General features: G+C 37.3%; 2 protein-coding genes across 3 annotated transcripts in view; both read left to right on the forward strand.

Annotated features, from left to right (window-relative positions):
- cgnl1 (cingulin-like 1) overlaps window positions 1-4598 on the forward strand; it is a 32691-nt gene extending 28093 nt beyond the window's left edge. The window contains exons 15-19 of the mRNA XM_084404401.1: window positions 1222-1305; window positions 1446-1570; window positions 1682-1790; window positions 2242-2405; window positions 3325-4598. Of these exons, the coding sequence (XP_084260527.1) occupies window positions 1222-1305; window positions 1446-1570; window positions 1682-1790; window positions 2242-2405; window positions 3325-3478 (636 nt within the window). The 3' untranslated portion in view covers window positions 3479-4598. The remainder of the gene's footprint in view (window positions 1-1221; window positions 1306-1445; window positions 1571-1681; window positions 1791-2241; window positions 2406-3324) is intronic.
- A 7909-nt stretch (window positions 4599-12507) lies between these two features.
- myzap (myocardial zonula adherens protein) lies at window positions 12508-25646 on the forward strand. 2 transcript variants are annotated; one of them, XM_084404421.1, is made up of 14 exons: window positions 12508-13040; window positions 13833-13907; window positions 17859-17954; window positions 19348-19506; window positions 19624-19716; window positions 20767-20880; window positions 21091-21243; window positions 22063-22188; window positions 22583-22711; window positions 22793-22887; window positions 23659-23764; window positions 23896-23979; window positions 24232-24338; window positions 24428-25646. In XM_084404421.1, the coding sequence occupies exons 1-14, from the start codon at window positions 12972-12974 to the stop codon at window positions 24774-24776; spliced, it is 1755 nt and encodes a 584-aa protein (XP_084260547.1). In that variant the 5' UTR covers window positions 12508-12971; the 3' UTR covers window positions 24777-25646. The 2 variants fall into 2 exon arrangements, with proteins under 2 accessions (XP_084260547.1, XP_084260548.1); XM_084404422.1 differs by having other exon boundaries at window positions 24277-24338.
- The last annotated feature ends 1461 nt before the right edge of the window (window positions 25647-27107 follow it).

Genomic DNA, 27107 nt, shown 5'->3' on the forward strand with positions numbered 1-27107 from the left:
GCATAAAATATCATCCACTCTTAGCGCCTGGCAGCGGACAAAAAGAGCCATCTTCTCTCCATCCATCGATTTTCTTTTTCTCCTTTTCAATCTTTATCTTTTCTTCCATATCTGTCTTCACTGTCTTAAGGCAAGTTTTTAACATCTTTTTAATGCATTTAATGCTTTGGAAGACTGGGGTCCATGAGAAATATTGTCTGTTTGGAGAATTTCAGGCATGTGCTTTGTAAATGAATTATACAATTATAGAGAAATGTGAACATTCAATTTAGGTCATTTAAAAAAAAGAAGAGTAAACAGCTGTATATGATGTTATTGCTCCAAGTATTATCAATTATATTTTAACATATCAATTTGAGAAAAAATCCTTTAGAAAGGTAAAAACCCATCATGGTTTCCACAAAAATATTAAGCAGCACAACAGTTTTCAACGTTGATAATAAGAAATGTTTCTTGAGCAGCAAATCAGCATATTAGAATGATTTCATGATGAGGTCATGTGACACTGAAGACTGGAGTAAAGGCCTTTTCACACCAAGAACTATAACCATAACTATATTAGCATTCACACTGTTGAGTTTTTTTTTTCCAAGCGCACGCTGCAATTTTGTCGTCTGCCATTTTAAATGCTCGCACTCTTTAAAGCAGAATGTACTCTGATTGGCTGTCAATGTTATTATTGTTTATCAAAAATCTTTCTGAAAGTCATTTCAATGATATCGTATCTCTGTGCCATTATCGTTATAGTTGTGGTGTGGTGTGTATAGTAGTTCGTGAAAATCTAGCTTTGCCATCACAGGAATAAATTACTTTTTTTAAATATATTCAAATAGAAGTGTTATTTTAAATTCAAATTGTAATATTATTTCACAATATTTCTATTTTTACTGTATTTTAGACCAAATAAATGCAGTCCTGGTGAGCATAAATAAAAATATAAAAAAATATAACTTTTGACTATAAACTTTTGGACAATAGTGTATCACCAAATTATTTGTTTTTTAAAATGAATTGTCATAAATGATCATGAAAATATAAATCTTATGGTCTTTTAGGACTCCTTATTCCAAATGTGTGAAGCAAAATGTAAAGAACAGACAAGATGGGAAAATCTTCACTAACAACTGCCATGTTTTTAGTTGAAGAGGAGGTTGTTATTGTTGGTGTGTTGCTTTCGGGAGGTTTGCCATTAATGTTTGTTTGGCTGTGTTTGTGTGACAGTTGGAGCAGATGAGGAATGAGCTGATGCAGGAGAGAGCCAGCAGACAGGATGTGGAGTGTGACAAAATCTCCCTGGAGAGACAGGTAAAAACAACCCCGTCTGTCTCTGATCGATGCCTTAAACCACCCGTCATCTGCTCCTGTAGCTCTCGACCTCTACAAAACAGTATATATATAATTATATAATATATAATTATACATTCCTTTTTCTTTTCTGTGTCAAGAATAAGGATCTGAAGAGCAGGATTGCTTATCTGGAGGGATCTCACAAGCCTAGTAAAGAGGGATTGGTGGCCCAGCTGGAGAACCGCATCCAGGAACTTGAGGAAAGACTGGAAGGAGAGGAGAGGTAAACGAGGCAACTAATGCAACTAGTGTGCTAGACGGCACATCATTGGATTTTTGTAAAATGTCTGTTATTAAGTTTAAAAAAAATGTAACTTCATTAAATATTTATTAGGGATCGAGCTAACCTGCAGCTGGCGAATCGTCGGCTCGAGCGTAAAGTGAAGGAGATGATGATGCAAGTAGATGAAGAGCATCATTCACTGCAGGATCAGAAAGATCAGGTCAGCAGCAAACATTATTTTATTTTTTAACCTTTATTTAACCAGGAGAGATTAAAATCTCTTTTACAGGAGTGTCCTGGCCAAGTTAGGCGGCCCAGTTATACAAATACATCATTATCATATATCATTAAAAGTACAATCTTAGAAGCATTTGCTAATCACTAAATCTTTTTCTAGTGCATGCATAAGTGTTTTAAAACATCCCTCCAAAAAAGAGAAAATCTTCTAAGCTAACTTTCTTATTAACCCACCATTGCACATTTTATGAAAGCATTTTTTCTTTAAAGAGTTGATTTTCTTGCATAGATGGATTACTATAATCAAAAACTAATTCTGGAAATAATATTCAATGGGTCTTTTTAGGTATGTTGCAACACTGTGCAACAATGTTGAATTGTGATGAATCTGTTGTCAATATTGTACTTATCTGATGCGGTGTGTATGTGTGTAGTTGAACTTGCGTCTGAAGGCTCTGAAGAGGCAGATGGATGAGGCGGAGGAGGAGATCGACCGCCTGGAACACAACAAGAAGAAACTGCAGAGAGACCTGGAGGAGCAGCAGGAAGCCAACGAACAACTCCAGAGTCAGCTCAAAACACTGCGCAGCGAGATGAGGTAACGATTCAAACCTTACTGAGATGAATGCAGTGCTGCTGATCTGGGTTCACTACCACTGATGGAATGGCATCTCACAGTATCTGCTGTTGAAAACAAGCTATACTCTTCATCTGTCTGTCCAAGTATATATGTTCACACTGTCGGTTTATGGAGTTCAAATCTCGAAATGAACGTGCAGTAGGAGTCAAGTCCGTATTCTCTTACCAGTAACCATACAATACACACAAATTCTGACCCTTATGGTTTTTGATACATATCCACGTCGCTGTAAGTTATGTACCGAAACCACGCAGTAGACACGTGTTTGTGCATCGCAAAGCGTCTCTCTCGCACTGGATGACGTGACAGAATGCGGTTGTTACTCCTGTTAATAACTGAACTGGGTGGAACGTAACTGTATCAAGGACTCAAATACAGGACTGACAACTGTATTCTGCTGCTGTGTGAACTTAATGTGTAAAAGGGTTGGGCCGATAGACGATGCCATGTTTCTGTCTCTATGAAGCCCCTCCTTGTGAAAAGCACAAAGGGCTCTGATTGGACGCTGGATCTGTGTTGTGATTGGTCAACCACTTACAGTGTGTTTCAGAAATGTCACGCCCCTTACCATAACCGCAAGTTTAAACACACTACTAACTCAATCTGCAAATGCCTTGTGCGGGAATTACGATAAATTGCGATGCGTGTACGTTCCTGGAAAACAAACTCAAGACTACAAACGAGGCATTTCAGGAACCGTGCTTACCGATAAAGAGAATCACTCCCTTTGGAGTGGACTTTGTAACTTTTGAAAACCATTTTCATGCTCAAACAGCAACATTGCACACGAAAGAATGTTGAAAATGTAAAAAAGCATATAGAAAATTATACTCCTTTCGTCTAACTAAAAATGCTCATTTTTGTTAACCCACAAAAGGCGTAAGAACAACTCTGCACCAGTCCTGAACGCCGACGATGATGATGATGAAGACGATGATATCAGCACTGATGGCGAGACCTACTTCAGTTCTTCATCTGGCTACAAGCGCTCCAGCAGCCAGGATGCCTTCATCTCCAATTTCTCTCGGTGAAAACACTACTGGAAACTGAGGAGGAAATATAAAGAAAGATGGAAATATGTATTTGTGCTGTTATAAACTCTTTGCCACAGTTTCATGTAACCATGAGCCCAATCCCAATATATATTTTTGCTAGATTTTTGTACTTGTAATCTTTTATGTGTTCAACCTTATTGGAAACTGTATAGCTCTGTATATCTGCGTTAAATACAATGTTTCTCAAATCTGTTCTATTTTTCTTTTCTTTTCTTTTCTTTTCTTTTCTTAACTCTGCAGTTCCACTAAATACACTTGCATAAACAGCCTTTAAATTATGCAAAAAATGCCATTTGTTATTTAACTATCCGGAATGTGAAGGACTGACAGATCTTTTTCAAGAAAATTCATATAATACATAGTAAGGGAAGTATGTATGAGGGATTTGTTTTTTGTTTGTTTGTTTTTTTACATAAAAACAGATAGTTATGGCCAAGTTTTTTTTTTTTTTTTACTTAATGAACAAGCAGATATAATGTTATTTTTCTATTCATATGAAGCGGCTTTCATTTCTGTCCATTTTCAATTGATATTATTCGATATTATTCCAGACATAAGCAGCTTGAAAATGTGCAGAGATGCTCTGTTGCAACTGGCTGCACCAATCTGTACACCTGAAATGTTACATTGTACTGACACATTTATGTTTCCAGGAGTTTTCATTCCTTTCTGAAACACAAAACAGTGTTATGGATCAAATCGAATGAGCCTGTTGTATTATAGAAAACATTTATAACTTGTTTCGCTAAACCTTTATGCCACTCATCGGATGCTGCCATGTACCTGCTCAAATGTGAAAGCATCTGTGTGCCTGTCGTTTCAGAGGTGGAAGAGAAGTCCTTCCTTATGCAAACATTGTATATTACTGTTCTGACAATCACCCTTTGGACACTGTGATGATTTGCACTGTATGTTGAAGTGAACTCGTTGTGTGTCTGGTGCTTAAATGTTGTTAAATGGAACAAAAAGCGTTGTTATTAGTCATTAGTGCATCTTTTTTTTTTTTAAGGTTCCAAAATGAATCCTGCCTCCTACCTCTTTGTAAACATCTACATTTAAAAAACATAAAAAGAAATAAACTCCACAGTTAATCCCATGATGCTCTGATTGTTTTCCATTCCTTGCTTTTCTTATTTGTCCATTTGTGTATAGTTTCAAATATAATAGAGGTAAATTCCCATCAACAGTGTCATTCTTGTGCATAAAATGAGTTTCTGGCCTTGCGTATTCTTTGTCATTCCTCTCTAGTCCAGAGGTTCTTCTCAACCAGGGGGCCTCTGCAAACTTCAAAGGGGCCCCAGTAAGTCTTAAAATTATTTCAATTTAGTTATTTTGTCATTTTAATTTGTAAACACTAAAAAGAAATAAAGATGTACAACATTAAACTGACATTTTTTAAAAGTTGTTATTTCTTTATTACAGCAGAAGTATTAGAGGTATGTATCAGTGTAGATTGGAGGGCCTTGAAATACTGAGAAGTTGAGAAGAACCACTGCCCAAATCTAAATCCTGGTCCTATCCACATTATTCCTACGCCCCATGACGCTTTGCGCTATGGGTGTAACTTCCGTTAAGCTGTAAACAATCAGTGAAAGACTAGCTCTATGGACGCAATAATATATATTTTTAAACTGTGTAAAGTGACATTACATTATTCTACTCACCTTTCAACCATTGAACATTGAAAGCACATTTAAAAGTGTAAAAGCATCAACAAAGGTACTTTCAACAGACCATGAATAACCCCAAAGCGTGAATCTTTCCACAGCAAAATCGGACGGTTAAATATCACTGTGGTAATCTGTACGTTGCCTTAATAATAATAATAAAAAAAATGATTTACTTCAGCATTGCGTGATACTATTTCAAAGTGATTTCAATCATTTTGACAGATAATAAATTGTATTTACCTGTGAAAACAAACCTGGAATGAGACGTGAGGATTTGGGGAGAAAAATGAGAGATTCTTCGTGCATTCCAGTGAATTATAATGGCATAAATCATAAATTAAATCGGGAGAACAGACCACAAATGTGCAGTATGTTGACCTTTTTCATAATATTACAGCGGAATGCAAGAGGAAAAAATCATGAGGAAAAGAATGCGGTGACTGAAAAGAGCTCTTGACACAATTGTTGTTATAACAATGTCACGTTAAAATACCAATTGTTACGTTATTCTCGTGTTATTCTTAAATAAAACATGCTTCTGTAATACCCTTTTCCTATCTGTAGTTAAGTCTTATTAATTAAGATAAGATTATGCACTTAAGAAATGTCATTTTGTAATAGCTTTTGTCCTAAATGAGGTCCTAACTGAAATTGCCATGGTTACCAAACAGATAAGATAGGATTCTAAAGTTAGGATCTTTCTGTAATGCTAATCTGTATTGTTACAGCACAAAACAAACTAATAACCTCCTGATGTGAGAGGAGCATCTTAGTCTGCTGCGCAGAGATTCTTGGCAAAACCAACACTCATCAAGCCAGGCGGGGCTGTAGTGAAGATCCATTCCTGAAATTCCAAGCCCACTCCTCTCTCTCTCACACACACACACACACACACACACACACACACACACACACACACACACACACACACAGTGCTTGTTTCAAAATCTGTGGTAAAGTATTCTTATTTTAGTCAAAAATATTAGAAACACGTTACTTTTTGAACGTTGATTTTTTTGGGGGGCGATTTACAGCTCTCTAGTGTCCTCTTCTGGTCAGTTAGCAGTACTGCAGATTTGAAAATGTAAACAACGTAGACTACCGAAGTTCACAACCATGACATTGTTTGTGAATAATAATAATAAACAAAAAATGTGATGGAAACATTTAGACCTATGCTAATGCTTTCAAAGCACTGAAATGTATGATACGTAACTGTTCTTGTGGGATTGAATGAAAAGTTCACAACCCTGCTGCTCAGAGCTGTGACCTCAGCTACTGGCCATTAATCACAGTATAATTGAGGAACTGACTCAAACAGATTATGATGACACTATCTGGTAATCAGACAACCTTACAGAATACATACTTGCATAGCTTTCATGATCATTAGATACAAACAGATTGCATACCTTTTAAAATGATACAAAAAATATGAATTGTGCTTTTTCAGAAACCTCACTGCCATTAAAATGTGTTGTTAGGGGTGTTTTAAAAACGTAAAAGTCGATCTGGTCGCTTTTTAAAAGTAACACATTTCCTCAACAAGCCACACAAATTCAAATATAATTTGAGTCTGTTGCTCCAAAAGTAGGCCTACAGAAAAGCATGCATATATACAGTAAGTTTACTTAGTTAGGGCAATGGTTCACAAACTTATTGACTTGAGGGCCCCCATTGTCAAACACAATATTCAGAATCAGAATCAGAATGAGCTTTATTCAAAGGCCCCCCCCCCCCCATATTGACTGAGATATTTCGGTTACACTTTATTTTACAGTATGCGTATTTACAGCGTATACTTACTTACCCAAGACAGTACTGGTAATAACTACAACGATTAGGTTAAGGGGTAGGTTTAGGGTTAGTAGGCTACCTATTTGTAACCCAGTCATTGTGATTGCTAGCATGTGTACATGGGGAACAGGACTCCACCGATAAACTGCTACCGATGTTGATACATCAAACATCACTAATAAATAGACTAGAGATAAACAAGATTAGTTGCTTGACTGAACAGTCATCAAAGAGCCATGTCTGTCTCTAGCGAGAAAGGAAATGTATGATGAGCAGACTAATGAATCCTAATGGTGTGCAGTGACCCCTAACAGACAGGCTCTATTAAGGGCTGGACCATCACCGGTCTGAATGAGAACAGGAAGTGGTTTGGCCGTCAAAGCGCCTTTTATATTTCAAACTCGTCTATTTACATCTCTTTTTGCTCATTCTGGGGGACGTCCGTGTCTTTATTGTGTCTCATTATTGAGTCACAAAGAGAGTGTAAACAGAGCACAGGACTTTCTCTTGCCTTTCTGTGGTTTTCTATTTTTCCCTCACTCTCATGTTTTCTATTTTCTCACCGCATTTATACTTATTTGGCTTTAACGCTTTCTTCTTGAACCATTTTATCGCTCTTGTATTATTGCCAACACGTTTTGGTATATGTAATATATTTTGAAATATAATTTATTCCTATGATGGCAAAGCTGAATTTTCAGCATCATTACTCCAGTCTTCAGTGTCACGTGATCCTTCAGAAATCATTCTAATATGCTGATTTGATGCTCAAGAAACATTTCTTATTATCATCAATGCTGAGAACAGTTGTGCTGGTTAATATTTGTGTGAATACCGTGATCAGGATTCTTTTATGAAAAGAAAGTTCAAACGAACAGCGTTTATTTAAAATATAAATCTTTTGTATAATAAATGTCTTTACTGTTACTTTTGTTCAATTTATTGCATTCACGCTGAATAGAAGTATTCATGTCTTTTAAAAAAATATCATACTGACCCCAGTGGTATCAAGCTGACTTTGTGTAGGCAGACTCAAAAAAAAAAAAAATCTGCTGTGACAGGACACACAAATGGGACAATATGTACTTATAAATGTCAAATAACCAGTTCTCAGTTCTCTTGTATGGACTTCATCACAGAGTAAGATGTTGTTAGAGTCAAACTGCTGTAATTACTCACCTGTCAGCCGCAGGTGAAGCTGCTGTACGTACGGGTCATGACAAATAACAACAAGGCAATTATTCCAAGACAGCGGTTGTGCTGGCTAAACAATACATGTTGTTAGTTACAACACCATTCAGGTGCCTTCTTAGATTTGTTGTTTTTAGTTCACTTTTTAATATAATGAATGTGTGTTTGAAAGTGAGTGACATTACATAACATGACTATGTTTAGACTATAATACATCTCAACCAATCATGTTCAAACCTGGGAACACTACAATAAGGCACTTAGCCATTATTTCAGGCAGGATTAGTCATTTGTGTTGGATTGCAAAAAGTAAAAAAAAGAAAAAAGTGTGGGCCCGCACAATTTAAATAGCCAAAATGTAATTGTATATACAGCTCACCCACCAAACCTAAATGGTGGAATCAACCTCAGCATAACAGAACAGAACGGAATTGCTCCTAATATTCACATTTAGATCTCTTTCTGGTCAACTCATAAATGTCATGCCTTTTATATGTTTGTATTTGTTGATTGACTTTCTGTCTCTCTGAATAAGATTCCCTTAAAAATGTAAATGTTTCTGTAATAGGTGACTTCATGATTTTAGGTCCTCTCCCCTTCTCTGTACAGACCGTCTTCCAGCCAGACACCCTAGTCGTCTTTTTTCTGTTTTTCTTCCTTTTCCTGTTGTCACTCCTCATCTCATCTCCGCACCTCAAGGAATCCAGCCCGTCTAGCAAGACCAGGTAAGCACGGTGACAATACGTGATAACACAATGAGGCAGGAATAGCTCCTGCTCACTTTTTCTTTTCCTTGTTAACTGGGTGCAGTCAGACATAAACTGTAGGTGAGGTGAGCTGGATGGATGGATGTAACAGTGTTTACCTGTAATTTTGTGTTGTAGGTAATGATGCATTTGAACTTGAATAATATGTCACGTGGTGAGGAAGACAAAGCAGCTGTGTAGATTTAACTTCAGGTCAGATTGGGAGAGAATTAATCTGACATAGATAGGCTACATCCTGTTTTAGCATTAATGTGGAAAAACTCCCCACAGCCAGGAAAATGCTGTAATATGTTGTTCTTTAAAAACAGTCAATAGTTCCTTTGAATAATTGATGTAGTACTGTATAAAGCCATTCAATTTGGTGTGTGCTTTGAGAAAGACAAAACATGAAGAAAAAACTTGAAGAAAGACAAACGTGCTTTAGCCGTACACAGAAATTGTTGGCATGAAAACAGCATAATCGATCCAGGCACACGACTCACGTCTTCTGAGAAAAATGTTTATTTGTTGTAAGGTTGTGTCTTATTTATATTTGCATATAGCACCTTTTCCTAGAAGATAACCTCATGTGATGTTAAAGACTTGCCATACAGCGTCTGCTAAATGCCTTAAATTTAATAATAAGATTTAATTGATCACGAAATATATATGTGTGTGTGTGTGTGTGTGTGTGTGTGTGTGTGTGTAATTCATTCATTCAATTGTCTAGTCATAAAAAACAACAGCACAAAAATGTATGCAGTACACTTTCAGAAACAGTGATGAACCCAATACCTCTTTTTTCTTTAGCACTTCTCCCAATACATTTAGTTTTAAAGGAGTGGTTGATTATGATTTCACTTTTCTAACTTTAGTTAGTGTGTAATGTTGCTGTTTGAGCATAAACAACATCTGCAAAGTTACAGTACTCAAAGTTCAAAGCAAAGGAAGATATTTGCTTTTAAAGAAAAGGACTACAACAAACTGCTGGTTGGGACTACACGACATTCCTCCCGGGTTAGTGACATCACTAACCCTAGAATTTACATAAACCCCGCCCCCGGGAACACGCAGTCCATGTTGAGAAGAGGAAAAGTTGTTGTATGTGAGTCAGCTCAAACTTTAGCATCCATCTTTTCACATGCAATAGAAAGTCACTCTGTGTGCATCTCACAACAGTTCCTATATGAGCGATTTATAGATTTATCATGACAGAATATCTTAATTGAAGATAGTTAACTCCACATCAGCAACATAAATTCATCAACTAACCATTCAGAGACGTCCTGTTGCATTCTACATGTTGTCACTTCATCTTGAGTCTCTCCATCTTTGTCTGACTCCGTTTTAACATTAAAGGCAGAACAGTTTCTGTCATTTTAGTGTGTCTGCGTGAGCTGCTAACACACAGGAGCTCTTGAAACCCCGCCCTCTGCAGCAGCTCATTTGCATTTAAAGGGCCAGGGACAAAACGGTGCGTTTTTGCAAACCCTCAAAAAGTGACAACTTTAACTTGCTATATAAAAATATCTGTGGGGTATTTTGCGTTAAAACTTCACACACACACTCTGGGGACATCATAGATATATTTTACATCTTGTGAAAAGGGCATTTTACCACCCCTTTAAAGCAGCTTCACAGAAAATGCATGTGCATTACAATTTAGAGTGATCTGCTATCAGAGTTGACTGTTTCTAAGTTATGCTTCTCAGAAATGTACATATACAAATCACGCAGTTAGCTAACAATGTATTAAAGGGAGAAAACAATGAGCTCACTGAAGTAATGAATACATGTTGTTAACAAATTATTATGATATATATAAAATTTAGCATTGGTGCATGTTGATTCAGAGTTTGCTTCATCTGAAGTCCATGCTGGAGTTGGATTCATCTATTCACTGGTACCTCTTCAGTGCCTTATTGAGCACTATAGGACTGAATGGGACTAGCAAACCTCCTCCAGTAGGAGACCACTCCAACAGGGATCCTATTTTCCATCATGAAAGGCATGAAACATAATCCCTGTGACCTTTCACATGCAGCTTGATCTAATCGTCTTGCTCATGGATTTCTATATAGTGGAGACCTTTGTTATATTCCAAAGATTGTTTATCACTAAAACAACCAATTTATCCCTGAGATGAAGATTAAATTGGGCCAGGTCTGTGTTTATGTGTGGAAAAAGCCATAAAACATGAGATTTACAGCCTGTATGTGTTTTCCAAGGGGTGAATCTCACAAATATGGAGGGTTAATGATTACACTAGGTCATGTAGTAGACTATCTGCTTCCTATATTAATGATTGACCTACAACTTGCGCACTTTGGAATATGTTAAGCAAACAAAATCACACAGATGAAAGATTTCATAGAGCAAAGTTTAAGGCATCTGCAGTGCAGTCTGTTTGTCTATGACATCAATTGGTGTTGGACAAAATTAGTAAAGAATAAACAAAATTAAAGGGTTAGTTCACCCAAAAATGAAAATTTTACTCACGTCAGAATATGCCAACTTCCTTACTACATAGGTGAAAAGCACTATATGAGAAGAGTAGTTTTCATAGTATTTATAAAACAGTAGGTGAAAAGAACCCAGATTATCTACTTCTTATGGCGGGAGTTGTAAATGGCAATAAAGCTATGCAACTGATGCTGGTAGGTCACATGACAACATGGGCGATGTAGTAGTCTGAAATTCAGTCATACAACCCAAATTCATACTATATCAAACATACTTTTTAACGGTTGCAAAGTTGTACCTACTAGACTCATCATTTACTCACCCTCATGTTATTGCAAACCTGTATGACTTTTTACTCCTGCAAGAAACAAGAAGTAGATATTTTGAAGAATGTTGTAAATCAAACACTTCTGGTGACCAATGACTTCCATTATATGGACTAAAAAAAGTAGACATTTCTCAAAATATGTTCCACAGAGAAAGAAAGTCAAACAGGTTTGGAATGACATGAGAGTAGTTCACGAGTTCACATCTACATATAATTATTACGGTAAAGGTTATGCGTATTTGGCGTGCTGTCTGGGTGGAGGGCTCCGAGCTCGGAATTTCTGCCCGAACCCAGAGTACTCCCCCCGTTGGTGAGAGTAGATGGAACTAGAAGTAAGGAGATGGAACTAAAAGTGAGGAGATGGGGTGGAGGTGGGATGCTGATAAACTGTCAAGGAACAGAGGTGGGTTCTGCTGTTATTTATATTGTCCTGAGCTGATTACTGATTGATCTCCACTTGTGCTAATTGGGTTAATTATCTGCACCTGCTCCTCCCGAACCTTGTTAATAAAACATCATTAAATAATGTCAGAATTGTCTTGATTACATGATTCGAAATAATAACACATTATTACAATTATACAATGCTTTTCTCTTTTTGTTCCCGCTTCTCATTGTTATGATCCAATTGCTAAATTAAATTAAATTCAAATCCACCACTATTATTCTATGCATAATAACAAGTCACACTACAATCAAAAGTGGTATAACCCGCCTAAGGTGTGACTCCTTCCCATGTAGAAAGAGAGAGGGCTCCACCCCAGTGCCATTAACCCCACCCTATTAAAGCAGCCCGTCTGCAGTTAGGTGGGAGCTGGAGGTGAAATGTGGCTCAACGGGTCTGATGGGAAACAAGGCTTACGTAGCCAGCTCAGATACTGAAAGACTGACATCTCTCTCTCTCTCTCTCTCTCTCTCTCTCTCTCTCTCTCTCTCTCTCTCTCTCTCTCTCTCTCTCTGTCAGGAGGAGTCTATATGGGATGTTGTCACTCTGGAGTTGTCTGCACACTGGAGGGCTGTGTTTCTACTGACCTCTGCACATTGGAATACTGAGCCTCTTTTTTCCTCCTGATTCTCTCTCACTCACTCTCTCTGTTCTCATCCGGGGGAAGGAATTCTGGCAAAGCTGTTGAAGGAAACTTTTCCCCCCCATTCTTCCTCTCTTTCACACACACACACCACGTTTATCCTGTTTTGGTGTGTCGCCTGCAGTGGTGGGCGCAGACGTTGATAGTGTTTGTGTGGATGTGTGACTTGGACAGTGAAAAGGAGATATGCTGCAAAATGGAATGACTGGTGCCATTCGCACCACAACCACCACAGAGCTACCAGACCTCAGTGAGGTAGGAAACACTAGTCAATAGTGCTTTTAGCTCGCTTACGTTTTCTTGCTCTTTTGAACTTTGTTTCCTTGTGAATGTTCGACTACAACTGATTCTCAATGAGGTGTGTATGTTTGTCTTTGTTTTGTTCATTCTCAGTCCTCTGTGTCTCTCACTCTGCTCTGGACTGTGCCCTAATGGCTTGTCCATATCCAGGCTAATCGTGCGCTGTTGATGTGTGCGAGGCAGCGTTGTGTTGTTCAGAGAGGGGCCTGTAATAAGAGCCACTGTCCTGGGAGGCAGGGCCCTGTCATGTTTATTTTATCAGGGCCTGGCGCTCAGCCACTGTTGCTGCGGTCAGCTGCCATTCAGAGACATTCTTACAGCTAATCAACTGACACCCTCTCAGATGGTGCTAACCAGCGTAGAGGCCATCGAAACGCTGAGAACCACATTTTTGACTGTAGTAATTATTGATTTGAATTGAATAGACAGCCACATCTGAAGTGGTTAATCATTGAAGCATTTATAAGGGCAGTCATATTTTAATACAGTAGGCTATTGTTATTCTACTAGTATCAGCAGCCTTTTTTCTCCTTTTCATGCGTGACATTTCTCGGATCAGATAAGCGTTATCTTTGACAAAACTTGGAAGTTTTTGTTTTGGTTTCAGTGAAATTGCCCAGCGTTTAATCTGGAGATAACAGTCATCAGATTGTCTGCCTAATTAAAGGTAGATTGCGACTAATCATTGTTTGTTTGTCTGTCTGTCCATTTTTGCATCTGTGTATATCTGTGACGAATGTCCACCAGAGGAGAATCAGGCGTCTCAGATTAACCCTCCGGCCCGAGGACAATCCTAAAACCCAGAATGAAACCGGCAGCTCTGTAAGTATCATTTCATTTTAGCATCTTTCAGTACGGCCAGACAGTTTGGCGCTAACCATCTCTTCACGTCATAATAAAACACTTCCTCTTTTCCCTGACTTTGATATCTTCAATCTGTTTGACTAGCTCCACAAATGGCATGATTACATAAATGACTGATATCTTCAGATCATGACACATCAGCTGGAGATACTCTAGATCTAGGGTTTATAACTCGGCGTCTGTGGTCCTATAGTGGTCCCTGCAGATGTTTTCTTCCATTTGCATGACATTCTCAACTATTTTAAAATATGAATCTTTATATATATATTTTATTGTGTGTTTTTCACATTATATACAAAACAAGGAATACAGACAAAGCAACAACAACTGTAGACAAAAATTGATGTACACTACCTTTCAAAAGTTTGTGATCAGTAGGATTTTTTTAAGAAATTAATACTTTTATTCAGCAAGGACGTATTAAATTGATCAAAAGTGACAGTAAAGACTTTTAAAAAGATTTTGATTTGACATAAATTATATGTATCATGGTTTCAACACTGATGATGACAAGAAATGTTTCTTGAGAGTATTAGAATCAGTATATTTTAATGATTTCTTAAGGATCATGTGATATGGAGGACTAGAGTAATTGCTGCTGAAAATTCAGCTTTGCCATCAAACAAATTTTAAAATATATTACAATAAAAAACAAAACTGTTATTTTAAATGGTTTTAATATTTCACAATATTACTGTTTTACAGTACTTTTGATCAGATGCAGCCAAAAATACATTGAATATATATCGGATATATCTAGATGATTGACAAAAGGGGAAAAAAAATGAACAGAAAATAAGTATTGTGTAAAGGATTTACCTTTAGGCTAAAGGGTGTGACAAATGGAATTTCAGAAAGGGGAAATTTTCAACATTGTTTTTTTTTGTCTATGAATGTTGGGTCAGTGTTTCAGAAGGATAAATCAGAGACTGTGTCTTACTAGGCCCATCACTTTGTGCGTCACAGATCCATACAGCCTTGCCAGTAGCATGATACGCACCTAAAAACACATGCAGATATGCACACAAGTGCGTGATTTCACACACCTACTCCCATTCTTGGAACTAGGCGTACCTGTAAAGATTTCATAGTTTTGTCACTTTACTTGCCAGGCCAATATGTTTAGAAGCAAGTTAGACTTATAAACATCCTTGAGCTGCCCCCAAAGTTCAGAGTCACATGAAACAAAGCTCATGAAATTGAAACACCTATTTACCAAGGGAGGTGAAGTTAATTTGGAGCTTGTTTACAGATACAGGTTAGTCTGTGTGACAAATTAATATGTGTATTTGACAGTACCTTCTATTATAAACCTTCTACTGACAGTGGTGTAATGAGAAAGAAGTCAAGAGAGGTGTGTCTGCACGTTCATGAGAGTTTTTATCTGTACCTTGGCCTGGAACTCGCACTCTGCAGCTCTTAGTCCTTGAGGTTCAACTGATATCAGCCCTGTTTGGTCTCTGATAGGAGCTGCTTTGGGAACATCAGGCACTTTCGTAGCCCAGACACTAATGAGAAATAGAAATCCAGGAGCTCAGCCAACAAAAAACTGTTGATGGCCTTATCAGTGTCTGTCTCATGGGAAGGGCCAGCGTCAATACACAAAACCCAGGCCTGCCTGATGAGCTGCCAATGGCCAGTTAGTTCGGGAATTTGGCGATTGCGAATTTCAAGTGAGGGCAAAAGATTTCCCATGCAGATTTCCCATTGTGTTCAAGGTGGTCGCATAAATCCATAAAAGCCATAAACATACAATTTTGCAGATATTTTGCCTATGTGACTGCACCTTTATGCATATAAATTACCTTTTTTTGTTAACATATTGGAGAATATTAAACTTTTATTTAGCCTTTATGTTAATATTAACCAGTTATAAGTATCTAGTAGCCTATCTTGGTGAGGTCAGGTTTCACATGGGGATTTTGCATTGACTTTCAATATAAAGCTTTTTAAATGTAATTCTTTGCGATATAATTGGTGACATAACCGTACAAAAGTGAAACAAGGTCGATGGAAGACAAAATGAGGAGAGGGATAGTTAAGTGTAAAGACTAACATTTCATTTAAGTGAGATATTCTATTACTGTCTTAACAAAGAACCAAGACCAGAATTCACTGCAAAATTAAGATGGGTGTGTGTGGTAATCCTATCCTCCATTGGATACTATCTACCTGTGGCCTGGATTGCCAGAGTTACAGCTGTTGGATTACAGGAAGGCTTGAAATTTGCACCAATCCAGGACCAGTATTACAATAAAAACATTTAGCTAACAAAGAATGACAACAAAACTGGTCTCAGCAAAGCCTATACCGACAACACCCCCTGCATGGAAACAGATATAGCGTACTGTAAAATACAGAGACTAGACTTGAGTTTACACCCTCCAGCACATCTTTCTACAACAACAGACCTCAGTGAATAGTGTTCAATTCAGTCAGTAAGATTACGTGAGCAGCATAGAATATGAAACAGGGAAAACAGGCTAAGATGGCAGATGCAAAGTGCTATGTCAGTATATTAATATTCTGCACAGAAATATTGTCAAAAAGAGCATGAAAGTTAAATGCAACTGAACATTGTTAATGTTGTCTGCAGATGCTTTTAGTAAAGTATTTCTGTGAAATGATATACTGTCTGGAGGATTGTTTATACCAGTAACTGTATTTTCTAGCATAAGTATGGCGCTTAGTGTTTTATTATTACATTTAAATGGATAGTTCACCCGAAAATTAAAATCTGTCAATATTTACTCACCCTCATGTAAATCCATAAGACTTTCATTTGTCTATAAAATGCAATGAAGATGTCTTTATTTTCTGATGCCTTTGTGAACTTTTTTTTTTTACAATTTTATTATCTTTTTGAAGCATCAACAGTTTAATGGAATCGACTTTTAATAGGACAGAAATCTGCTTTGATTAAAAATATCTTATTTTTTGTGTTTTAAAGATGAATGAAAGTTTGGAACGACATGAGGGTGAGGAATTGATGACAATTGTAATTTTTAAGAGAACTGTCCCTTTAATACTTTATGAAGTAATCATTTTATTGAAGGAATAAGGCACTTGAGGCTGCACTGTATCAGGATGGCCACCCCTAAAGATGAATTACTCTGTTAGATTTATTAGGCCTTTATTAGATATTATGAAATCCATCAAATGATTCCCAAACGTTGTTGCAAATAACTCATATGACTACACGTAAGGCCAAAAAAGGAGGTCCTGTGTTCAACTATTTAAATTTCTCTCCCTTCTTTGAGTAGCCTACCTTAAATGTACTCTCATGGGCTTGTTTTTGTGGATTATCTGTCATGTTCTATGAAGTCCAGTGCAGAAGGCCATGATAACACTGGCATCATTGTTCTATCTTATCTCCACGCACTCCCACACATCTCTCCCCGTCTGTCAGAATCAGAGGAAAACATTTATCCAGCATTCTCAACATCTGATCCTTTTTGCTAATGAAGAACTGTTCTCATGTTCGCCGTAACAGAGTTCAGTCTCTATCAGTTAGGAGGCTGAAGCTCTGTGCTTTGTTTTGGAGAGGAGCCCTGAGGAGGTGTGGTCATGACATGAATGAGATTACAGTTCTGAGAAACTATGTCCTGAGAAGAGCAAAGGGGACGCCGCACCCTGATCACAGCTGGAATTCATTAATGTTGTTTCATCTCAGTACAACGTGAAAACAGCACCATGTAAAAGATGGAATATGGTTTCTTATAAACAGGAAGATCTTTTTAGAAGCGTTGCACAAAAACATCTAGCAAGGGCAAAACCTGTGATGTCTGATAATGCCTTTTCCTCAACAATTTGTGAACGCAACATTGGTTTTCTAAATATCAACCCAAGCATCAATATGTGTCTGAAAAATTTGATAAACCTCTAAAGATACCATGTGTTACATCGCAGGGGGAGAAATTGGTCAATGGTTCCTGGAAAAAGAAAAATGGGCTCATGCAGAGAGAAAGGCCGCCTGGGAGAGAATCACCTCAACAAGAAGAAAAGGTATGACAGCTTCCGAGAACACAAACAAACCCAAATGCATATTACTTGTGTACAGATTAATCATATGATTCTTCTAGTATGATCATCATAAGTTGTTCAAACACTTGGCGTCAGTAAGATTTTTTAATTACATTTTAACCTTTTATTCAGCAAGGGCACATTCATTTGTGTTAAATATTAAATAAAATATTACACGTTTGCCTCAAAAAAATATTAAACAGCACAACTGTTTATTAGAATGATTTCTGACGGATCATGTGACACTGAAGACAGGAGTAATGATGCTGAAAATTCAGCGATGCATCAGGAATAAATTACATTTGAAAATATATTAAAATAGAAAATATTTTAAATTATAGTGATATTTTACAATATTTCAGTTTTTACTGTGTTTTCGATCAAATAAATACAGCCTTGGTGAGCATAATAGTTGTCTTTTAAAAACAATTAAAACTCTTACCGACCCTTTTTGAGTATTAGAAGACCCTGGATCCATTATATAACTGTGCTTTCAAACACAATAGACTACATATGTTTTCTATATATGTTTGAATGTCTTTGTACCACCTGGTAATATTGTTTGAGTTATTTTATCTATGATATTGATGGAGTTTAAAACACAGGTGCTGGTTTCCCAAAAGATATTTGTGTTTGGTGTGTTATTGTTTGCCAAGCAAGCATGAGCTGCACTGTATCTGTACAATTTGGCTTCAGGGCATTCTTTGCACAGTAAAATGCTTGTTCACTTTCTTAAACATCACAAAAGAGCTTTCTTAAGGCATGCAAACCATGAAATATGACTCCTTTAGACACTAAATCTTAGAGACATAAACAACCCAGTGTGAAAAGTTCCCAGGACCTAGAATCCTGCAGCAGAATCAGAATGAATTGCAAGGCCATTGATCGCTTTCACTTTGCCCTTGAGCGAGAGCTTCTCACCTGTAGTTTGCCCAGGGGGAATGCTATTATGACATTTCCCTTTCCCCTTGGCATTGTCATGAAAGAAATATTTTCTCACTGGATAATGTTAGCACAACAGCATTCCAAGTTTCGAGTTCCTTTTCATATTGCTGGGGAAACTAGCAGATAGAAAAAGGACTTGGGTTTTTAATTCTTTCGGACTGGGATGCAGAAATACGACACCCTTGCTTAGGACTATTGTGACTGTCTGCATCCCAACCTCTCATTGTGAACACTCAGCAGCAATGATAAAATATCACAAATATACACCCGTAACAGCAAAAGTCTCGCTCTTATTTGTTAACCAGGATGCTCTAGTAGGCATACACAGCCGTGACATTGGTCTTCACGCCTGTAAACACAACAGTGGCACTCTCTTCTTTTAAACACATCCACAAGCTGAAACCTGACCCCTGTGGTCCTGTTCCCCCAGCAGCCTGTGACCAATGGCATCAGTAGGGAACAGCTCGCTCAGCGCGGGCCCAGGGTTTATGGTGTGGTGCACAGCACAGGCTCCGACCACCAACCGGAAGTGATGGCACGAGACTGGTCTGCCAGTCACCTGAGGGATGAGATGAAGTACATCAGAGAGGTGAGCGCAGAGACTTTTCTTTTGGTACCTAAGCTAACTGTAAGGTTAACTCTTATTAGCTGATATTCTTCAGGAATCTACATCCAAGCAGATAACGTATTTCTTCTGTCCTCAAAGGTACGTGACTCTTTGGAAAAAGTACGAGAGCGGATGTATGGCCAGTTTGGAGGGATGCAACAATCAGTGCAAAAATTATCTCAGGAATTAAAGGTGAGCAAAATGCTGCATGGTATTAAGGTTATAATATATAATGTACCAGTAAAATAAACCCTGATCACCCTGTAATAATGTTATAATGACAGGCTGACTGCACATTATTACACAGCTACTCGGCAAATAAATTAATATTTGTGGGCATCAAATATTTGAGTTCAAATTATTTTATAATTTCAAAAATAAATAATTATACATTATTATGTAATAATAATAATTTAAAAAATGTATAATTCTAAAAGAATTAGTCCTTTTCAATGTACAAAACAATCGGCCTAGCAATAAGACAAACACTGCAACAATATTACATTATTATTAATACTGACGCCCTCCCAGGTTTGTTTTACTACAATCGGTAAAGGTTGGAATAAATTAGATTAGATTTTTACCCCAATTTGCTGTCTGGATGAGTCGATGCTGGCTGTCGGAAATCAGGGTCAGTCTTCTAGTTGTCAGATTTGACAGAAATTGCATAGTGTGTGTGATGGGCACAAGATTTTGCGATTTTTGGAATACATATTATTTTTATTTTTTCATGTGTCTCCTAGCAACAAAGTGCACGTTTCTTCATGAGTTTGTTTTCAGAATGACTTGAAAAGTCTGTTAGTGTGTGACCCTCGGTCATTAAAGGGATAGTTCACCCTCAAGTTGTTCCAAACCTGTTAAACACAAAAGAAGATATTTTAAGAAATGTTGGTAATCGAACAGTTGATGGGCCCCATTGACTTCCATAGTATATATATTTTTTCCTACTATGGAAGTCAATGGGTGTCTGGTTACCAACATTCTTTAAAATATCTTATTTTGTGTTCAGTAGAAGAAAGAAACTCATACAGGCTTGGAACAACATGAGAGTGAGTAAATGTTGACAGAATTTTCATTTTTGGGTGAACTATCCCTTTAAGTGTATGATGAACAGTTATTTCAGTTACCCGATGTCACTCACGATTAACCAATCAGTATTCCAGAGAGCTGTGTAATAATACCCAAGATTACATTTTATAGTGGTACGACAAGTTCTCAATGTGCTGACTGTGTTTGTACTAGGCGGCCAACTCTCATAAGCGTTTCCTAGAGTCAGAGGTGAGGACGAGAAGTGCAGCTATGGACAGCTTTGACCAGATGAACAGCTCCCTCTTAACAGCAAACATAGATCTGCAGGTACACAATCAATACAGTCATTGCCATTGGGACAAAGGTCTGTTCAGAGAAAACTCTAGATGTTGTTTTTGTAGTCAACCTGCTTAGACTGGTCAACATTTAAATGTCACATTAGAAAAAAAAAACTTTACTGCCAGCATAAACACATGCTTTCAGAAACTACCTTTGTATTCATCCATATGATGTGATGTTGATCATGTCTGTTTTTAGAAATCATTGCTGGAAAGCTGTCATAACCGTGTGGGGAACAGGGATGACATGAGATCTCTGCGCAGCTCGTTGGAGAAGACAGAGGAGAAACTCAAGGAAACAGAGAGACAACTAGCAGCAGCACAGGCTGAAAACCACTCTCTCAAACATCAGGTGCTTGCAAGCACACACAAACCGTTATTATACAATGCTGTTATTATCGAGCAGACCCTCCATGGTATGAACATCCTTATACCATGGACTTTGCCTCTTTTTTGTTAGTGAAATATGACGTCGATTATTGAGAACACCTAGGCTAGTATGCAAATTTGGGCCCAATTTACAACAGGAATATTTCTGAGATACGTTGACATGAGAAGCGGTCCGCAGTGTGCTATATTTGATCTAAAACTCTTCAAAAAAATTCAGGTTTTTCATTTTTCTAATTATTACATATAGGCCTACCTCATATTAATTGAGAGACTTCTGTACATGGATTAATAGTACACTGTGAAAAAAATCCACCTATTTCAACTCTTTCATAATCAACTTGATTGTACAAATCATTTAAACTTAAATTATATTAAACTGACTTGAAAATCTTAATTGAATCTTATATAATTTATAAAGAAAGTTGTAAATGATTAAATTATTTTGTTGAGTTAATGTAAAAACATAAGTTGCCATGACTTCCTGATCATACTGTATCATTTTTACAGTAGTTAAAACTCTTAGACATACACTTTTACTGTAGTTAAAACCCTTAGACATACACTGTTACATACAGTGAGGTCTTTGTATTATCCATTGTACTCATATGTTTTCATTTTCTGCATAATGTATTTGTTATAATTATAAGTGATTGTCAAAAAGTAAAATTGTAATGTATTGTATGCAGTATTTAGGTTCAAAATAAATATATAGTTAAAAAACTTTTCTACATGTTAATATCCATGCTATTTGACAACTAAATTGCTTTTTTTTGGTGTGTAGGTGGAGACTTCTCAGGAGGCGAAGACTCAAGCATTGAAAGAGTTGAGTGCTAAGCTACAGAGGGAATATGAGGAACAGCTGCAGGAACAGCAGAGGACGCACAGAGAGGAGATAGAGGCTTTGCAGGTACAGATATGACCGAACAAACAGACTCTCACAATGCCTTACTGTCCAACTAACTTACTTCAGCAAGAACTGCACTGCATGGTAATGCGACAAAAGCGTTAGTTTATATGTGTGTGACTTTTTAAAGACTTTGTTATAACTTGACTCATTGTTAAAGATTACTTTTGCATTATACTTTACAAGCAGGGCATGATGATTCCAATCTCATAACAGGAAACATCTGTAGATATTCACCAGGGAGGAGAGAAAAATGTCCATTTGTTTTTCTAAGTAAGGGTGCCACCTAGTGTTGATAGTGAAGATTTCAGAGCGGGTGACGGTAACTGACTGATGAACAGAGGCAAACAAGTGACTGTCGTTCTGAGTGTGTAATGAAAGATCTGTTTGTCCACAGGCACAGCTTGATGACTACATGAGGAGACTTGAGGAGGCTGAGAGGAATGCTCAGATAGCTGAGGCAAAGATCGCTGAAAGGGACCAAAGAATTACAGAGGTGGAAAGGCTACTAAACTGTATGGCTCAGGTAAATAATATCAGTTTGCTCAGTCTTTCCCTGTTACCCCTGAAGAAAACTATTTATAAAACACTTCTCTCTCTCTAACAGGAGAAGGGTGACCTGATAAAAAGACTTGTTGAATGTGAACAACGCCTACGGGGTTTGGACCAAATTGACCACGTAGACAAAGCTGCGGCCAAACAGTAAGACATCTAATGTATTCCTATAATGAGTTTGCAGCTGCTGAGGCCAGTGATGTCATGTTTTCTTCATTCAAGATGGTTTCAGATAACCAGATACCATTACTATAATAATAATAATTATATTTCAAGTAGGCCTAGGAAAATAATACATTAATATTTGCTTTTTAATGCATTCAAATAATTAAAGCAATGAATGCAGCATAGATTACTGACAGAGATGCTATATAAAAAGCACAGCTAAATATGACATTTATTATAATGGGTTTATGTGACTATTATTTATGAGTTGTTCTGAAATAGTTATTAATAAGCGATAAATAAAAACATTCTGATCATTTGCAGTTTAGGCCTGGCCTTAAGTTATTATGTGGCTATAATTACTTAGTTTATCTCCAGAAATTAAAAATAAAACTATTTAATTAATAAGTAAGTATTGGTATCGCTGACACTTGCTTTCATTCATAGTAGATAGTAAAAAGATGACATGAAACAAATATTTTATCAATACTGTCTTTTTTGTTTCTACATTAATTTGGAGATTCCGTGTGAAAATATATTAATGATTACAAATTTGTGTGTTACTTTTATGTTAATCGCGATTAATTATAGAAACCTGTGCGATTTAGTTATTTTTTATTTCGTCTAAAAATGTCTTAATTTTGCCCTCTCAGAGAAAAAAATAAATGCCACCAAAGATTCTGATGGTATAATTTTATTTCAATATTTTATTGCATGTATTATATCTCTCATAAGCCGCATGTTTCCTCCCAGGTCGGAGCAGCTGAAAGGGGAAGCCGCAGAACTGCGAGAGAGAATAAAGCACCTCAATGACATGGTGTTCTCTCAACAGAGGAAGGTCAAAGCCATGATAGAGGAGGTAAGGATTTACAGAGACTGGTTTCTTCTGGTAATAAAGAGTATTCCATGTACACAAAATGAACCAAAACCAAAAATCATGACACCATTATTGTTTTAATTATGAAACAAACAAACAAAACAATTCTGCAGGTTGAAACCTTGAGAGCAAAAGTTGCACAGAAGGATATATTCATCGCTGAGCTTCTGGACAGGATTGCCATTGTGGAGTGTGAGGTAAGAGCGACGTTTTCCATGTAGCAAAATGTGATTTTTGCCTGTCCCTCGCCTGATTGGTTGGAATATGCATGCTGAATGTGATTATTCCAGAATCCATCGCTATTCTGTCAGCTGGACTCTTTGGTTGTTATTCAAATTTCTCATACAGTACATCTTATTTGAATCTGTCTTTGTCCAGTGTCATCTTTATATATCTGTGAAATCAATTCTCCGCTCTGATCTGACTCTGTCCTTTGCTTTGCTTCCTAGAATAATGAGTTAGAAGACAAGTTGAAGTATTTTATGTCTGTACAGAGAGCATCTGAGACTAAAGTAGTCACCAGGGATGTTGGAGTTGGCTGTGACCTGCCCGTTAGGTAATGAGCGCAAGATCACTTTGCCATAAGAAATGTAAAACTGCTTTCGAGGCCACGGCTTTACACGCATGCTCTCCCTGTTCTCATAGATCCGAGGAGCCGCTGTATGTCGCTCCTTTCCAACCCAGCCCTGTCTCACCGACCCCAAGATCCTCTAGCAGACTGAGCAATAGTCTACTTAAATACACCCCTGGCCAGTACAGCACGATGCTGCGGTCCAGTGTAGTACATACACAAGAAACTACGAGCAGTACCACACAAACTGCAACTCTATCTTCAAGTTCTGTTCAGACAAGCAATGAAGACGGGAAGGCCGAATCTCCACCGGCCTCAGAACTGTCCTCTGCCACCAGCCCTCAAGCGAGAACCAGCCCGTCACAGATCTACACTCCTTTTATGAAGCTGATGGAGATGAGCGCGAAGAGGAACATTGATTGACTGAAATGGCAGTGGCCGAAGCTGATGGAACATGAAGTATTTTTGTTTTGTCACTGCTCGTGTAACATTGCAGTATATGTAAATAACCTACTGATCTGTGAATAACTTATTTTAGTAGTATACTGATGCACTCTATTTTGCTTTGTTTACAAAAAAAGTGATTTTATGTGAAAGCCCTCTATATTTTACAATTATCTATTTATATTTTCATTTTTCTGAGTGTATAACCCATATATTATTTTGTTATATACATATATATATATAAAAAAACTCAATAATAGGCTCTATTTATGAGGGTTTTTTCAGCAAAGAAATTATGGTATCAGCTGTGATCAAAGCTCAAAACTTGAGTTCTAATAGATGTTTTTCACTTCAGTGTGCATTAATGTGTTTAATGGTTCCATTTATTTGTACAAAGAGAGTTGTTGACATCAGTGGCCTCGTACTCTATTGCACTTTCCACCTGGAGTTGCTTGATGCACATACTCCAGCTTATTCACCTGATTTTTTACAGTTCAGCGAAATTTATTCAGAAGGCCAGTTTAAAGAAAAGGTGTTGGTTAGACCCCATCGTTCTAGACCAGAGTGCATCACCCAGACAGAGCGAAGATTGCTGAGAGGAATCAGGGCTCTGTGGATTGTTCACAGCGTTAATGTGTTCATGCACTTTTCTGAAGACTCGCTTCAGTTGCCAAAATCTCATCATGATTTCTGATGACTGCAAATTAAGGTTTATAAAGTGCTTTTGAGTATTAACCTGTCATACAAAACGCTAAAATATATTTGGTATTAAATATTTTTCACTGACTGAGCACTATATTTACACAGAACTGGGTATATTGTTCAATAAATAAAATGTCCAAAAATGAATGGTTATAGGCCTGATCTGTGAGAAATCTCTTTTAAAAAAGAATGCCAATTTTATGTTAGGCTATAAATAAATTGTTGACGTTATATAATTATGCTATAAATGTAGTTAAAATGTAACTTTTTATGTATAATGCTAGGCATAAGTGTATTTTTTATTATTCTTAGATCTGAGTCAGTCTCTATCATAAACACACACACACACACACACACACACACACACACACAAAACGGGTTGTTGTTTATCTGGAGAAGTCCGCACACTCCATGTATGTATCGCTGCAGCCCGGAGACCCGCAGGTGGGAGGAGCTTACGCCGCAAGTGGGAGGAGCTTATGCCGCAAGTAGGAGGGATTTCACAAATGTGCAAGTAGGAGGAGTTTACGCCGCAAGTGGGAGGAGCTTATGCGGAAATCCCCAAGCTGTCATTGCCGAGGAAGGCTGTGAATGAATATGGCAGGAAGTAGCGACAATAATGAAAATAAACGATCAAATATTATGTTCCTTAACATGGTCTGATTTCTTACAGCTTTGTTATTATTGTGTGTGTCCAATACCACTCACTGTCAATGATGAAGTCACGTCTTCACACCTTTTACCATACTTAAAGTTTTACATTCATCAGGCTGTAGGCCTTATTCAAGCATATTTCTGAATATTAGATATATATTCTACAATTCTACAAGTATCAAGTAAATGAACATTAAAATGTGATGCAATTGGACTCAGTGAAGTGAATGTGTAAATACATGAAAAACATTTGGCTAATGTAAAAAACAAAACAAAGTTACCATCCATCTTTACTATGATTTAAATAGCAGACTAATGTTCTTCTGAATGTGTTACACATATATTACATTTAAATCTCAGGGTGGATAAATTATTTTTTTCAATGAATAAAATCATGTACAAGTCAGTCAGAATTGATTGCAAAAGTGTTTATTTTATTTTATTTTATTATTTTTAGTCTTTTTTTGTTATTTGTAAGGACACTATATATCAGCTCATTAGAACTGATCTGCATGCAGTGAAAACTGCAAAATCCAGGGTGGAAAGTTTCTGAATAAATGCCCTGGAGCTCGCCTCGCTTTCCCTTCCCAGCATAACCTGGTGGATACACAAGAAGCACAATAAGAACTAGGGTTTATAGTTGACATTGAACATTTACAAACATTAAGAATAATTTCTCAGCTCTGTAGGTCCATGCCATGCAAGTGAATGGTGTCCAGAACTTTTAAACTCCAAGGGATGACATAAATAAATTAGATTTAGACTTAAGACCACAGGTGTCAAACTCAGTTCCTGGAGGGCCAGGCCCACAGCCCTACAGAGTTTTGTTCCAACCCTGCTTCAACACACACACACACACACACCTGCAGTTTTCAAATAAGCCTGAGGGACTAGATTAGCTGATCAGGTGTGTTTAATTACGGTTGAAGCTAAACTTTGCAGGGCTGTGGCCCT

This window comes from Rutilus rutilus (genome assembly GCF_951802725.1).
Source record: "Rutilus rutilus genome assembly, chromosome: 3".
In the NCBI taxonomy this organism is placed as follows: Eukaryota; Metazoa; Chordata; class Actinopteri; order Cypriniformes; family Leuciscidae; genus Rutilus; species Rutilus rutilus.

What these genes read in the sequence shown, in the direction of transcription:
- myzap (XM_084404421.1), top strand. Translation starts at nt 12,972, where the DNA reads ATGCTGCAAAATGGAATGACTGGTGCCATTCGCACCACAACCACCACA. An exon ending in ACCACTCTCTCAAACATCAG is followed by an intron (nt 21,244 to 22,062) that starts GTGCTTGCAAGC and finishes TTTGGTGTGTAG; the next exon opens with GTGGAGACTTCTCAGGAGGC. An exon ending in TTGCCATTGTGGAGTGTGAG is followed by an intron (nt 23,980 to 24,231) that starts GTAAGAGCGACG and finishes TTTGCTTCCTAG; the next exon opens with AATAATGAGTTAGAAGACAA.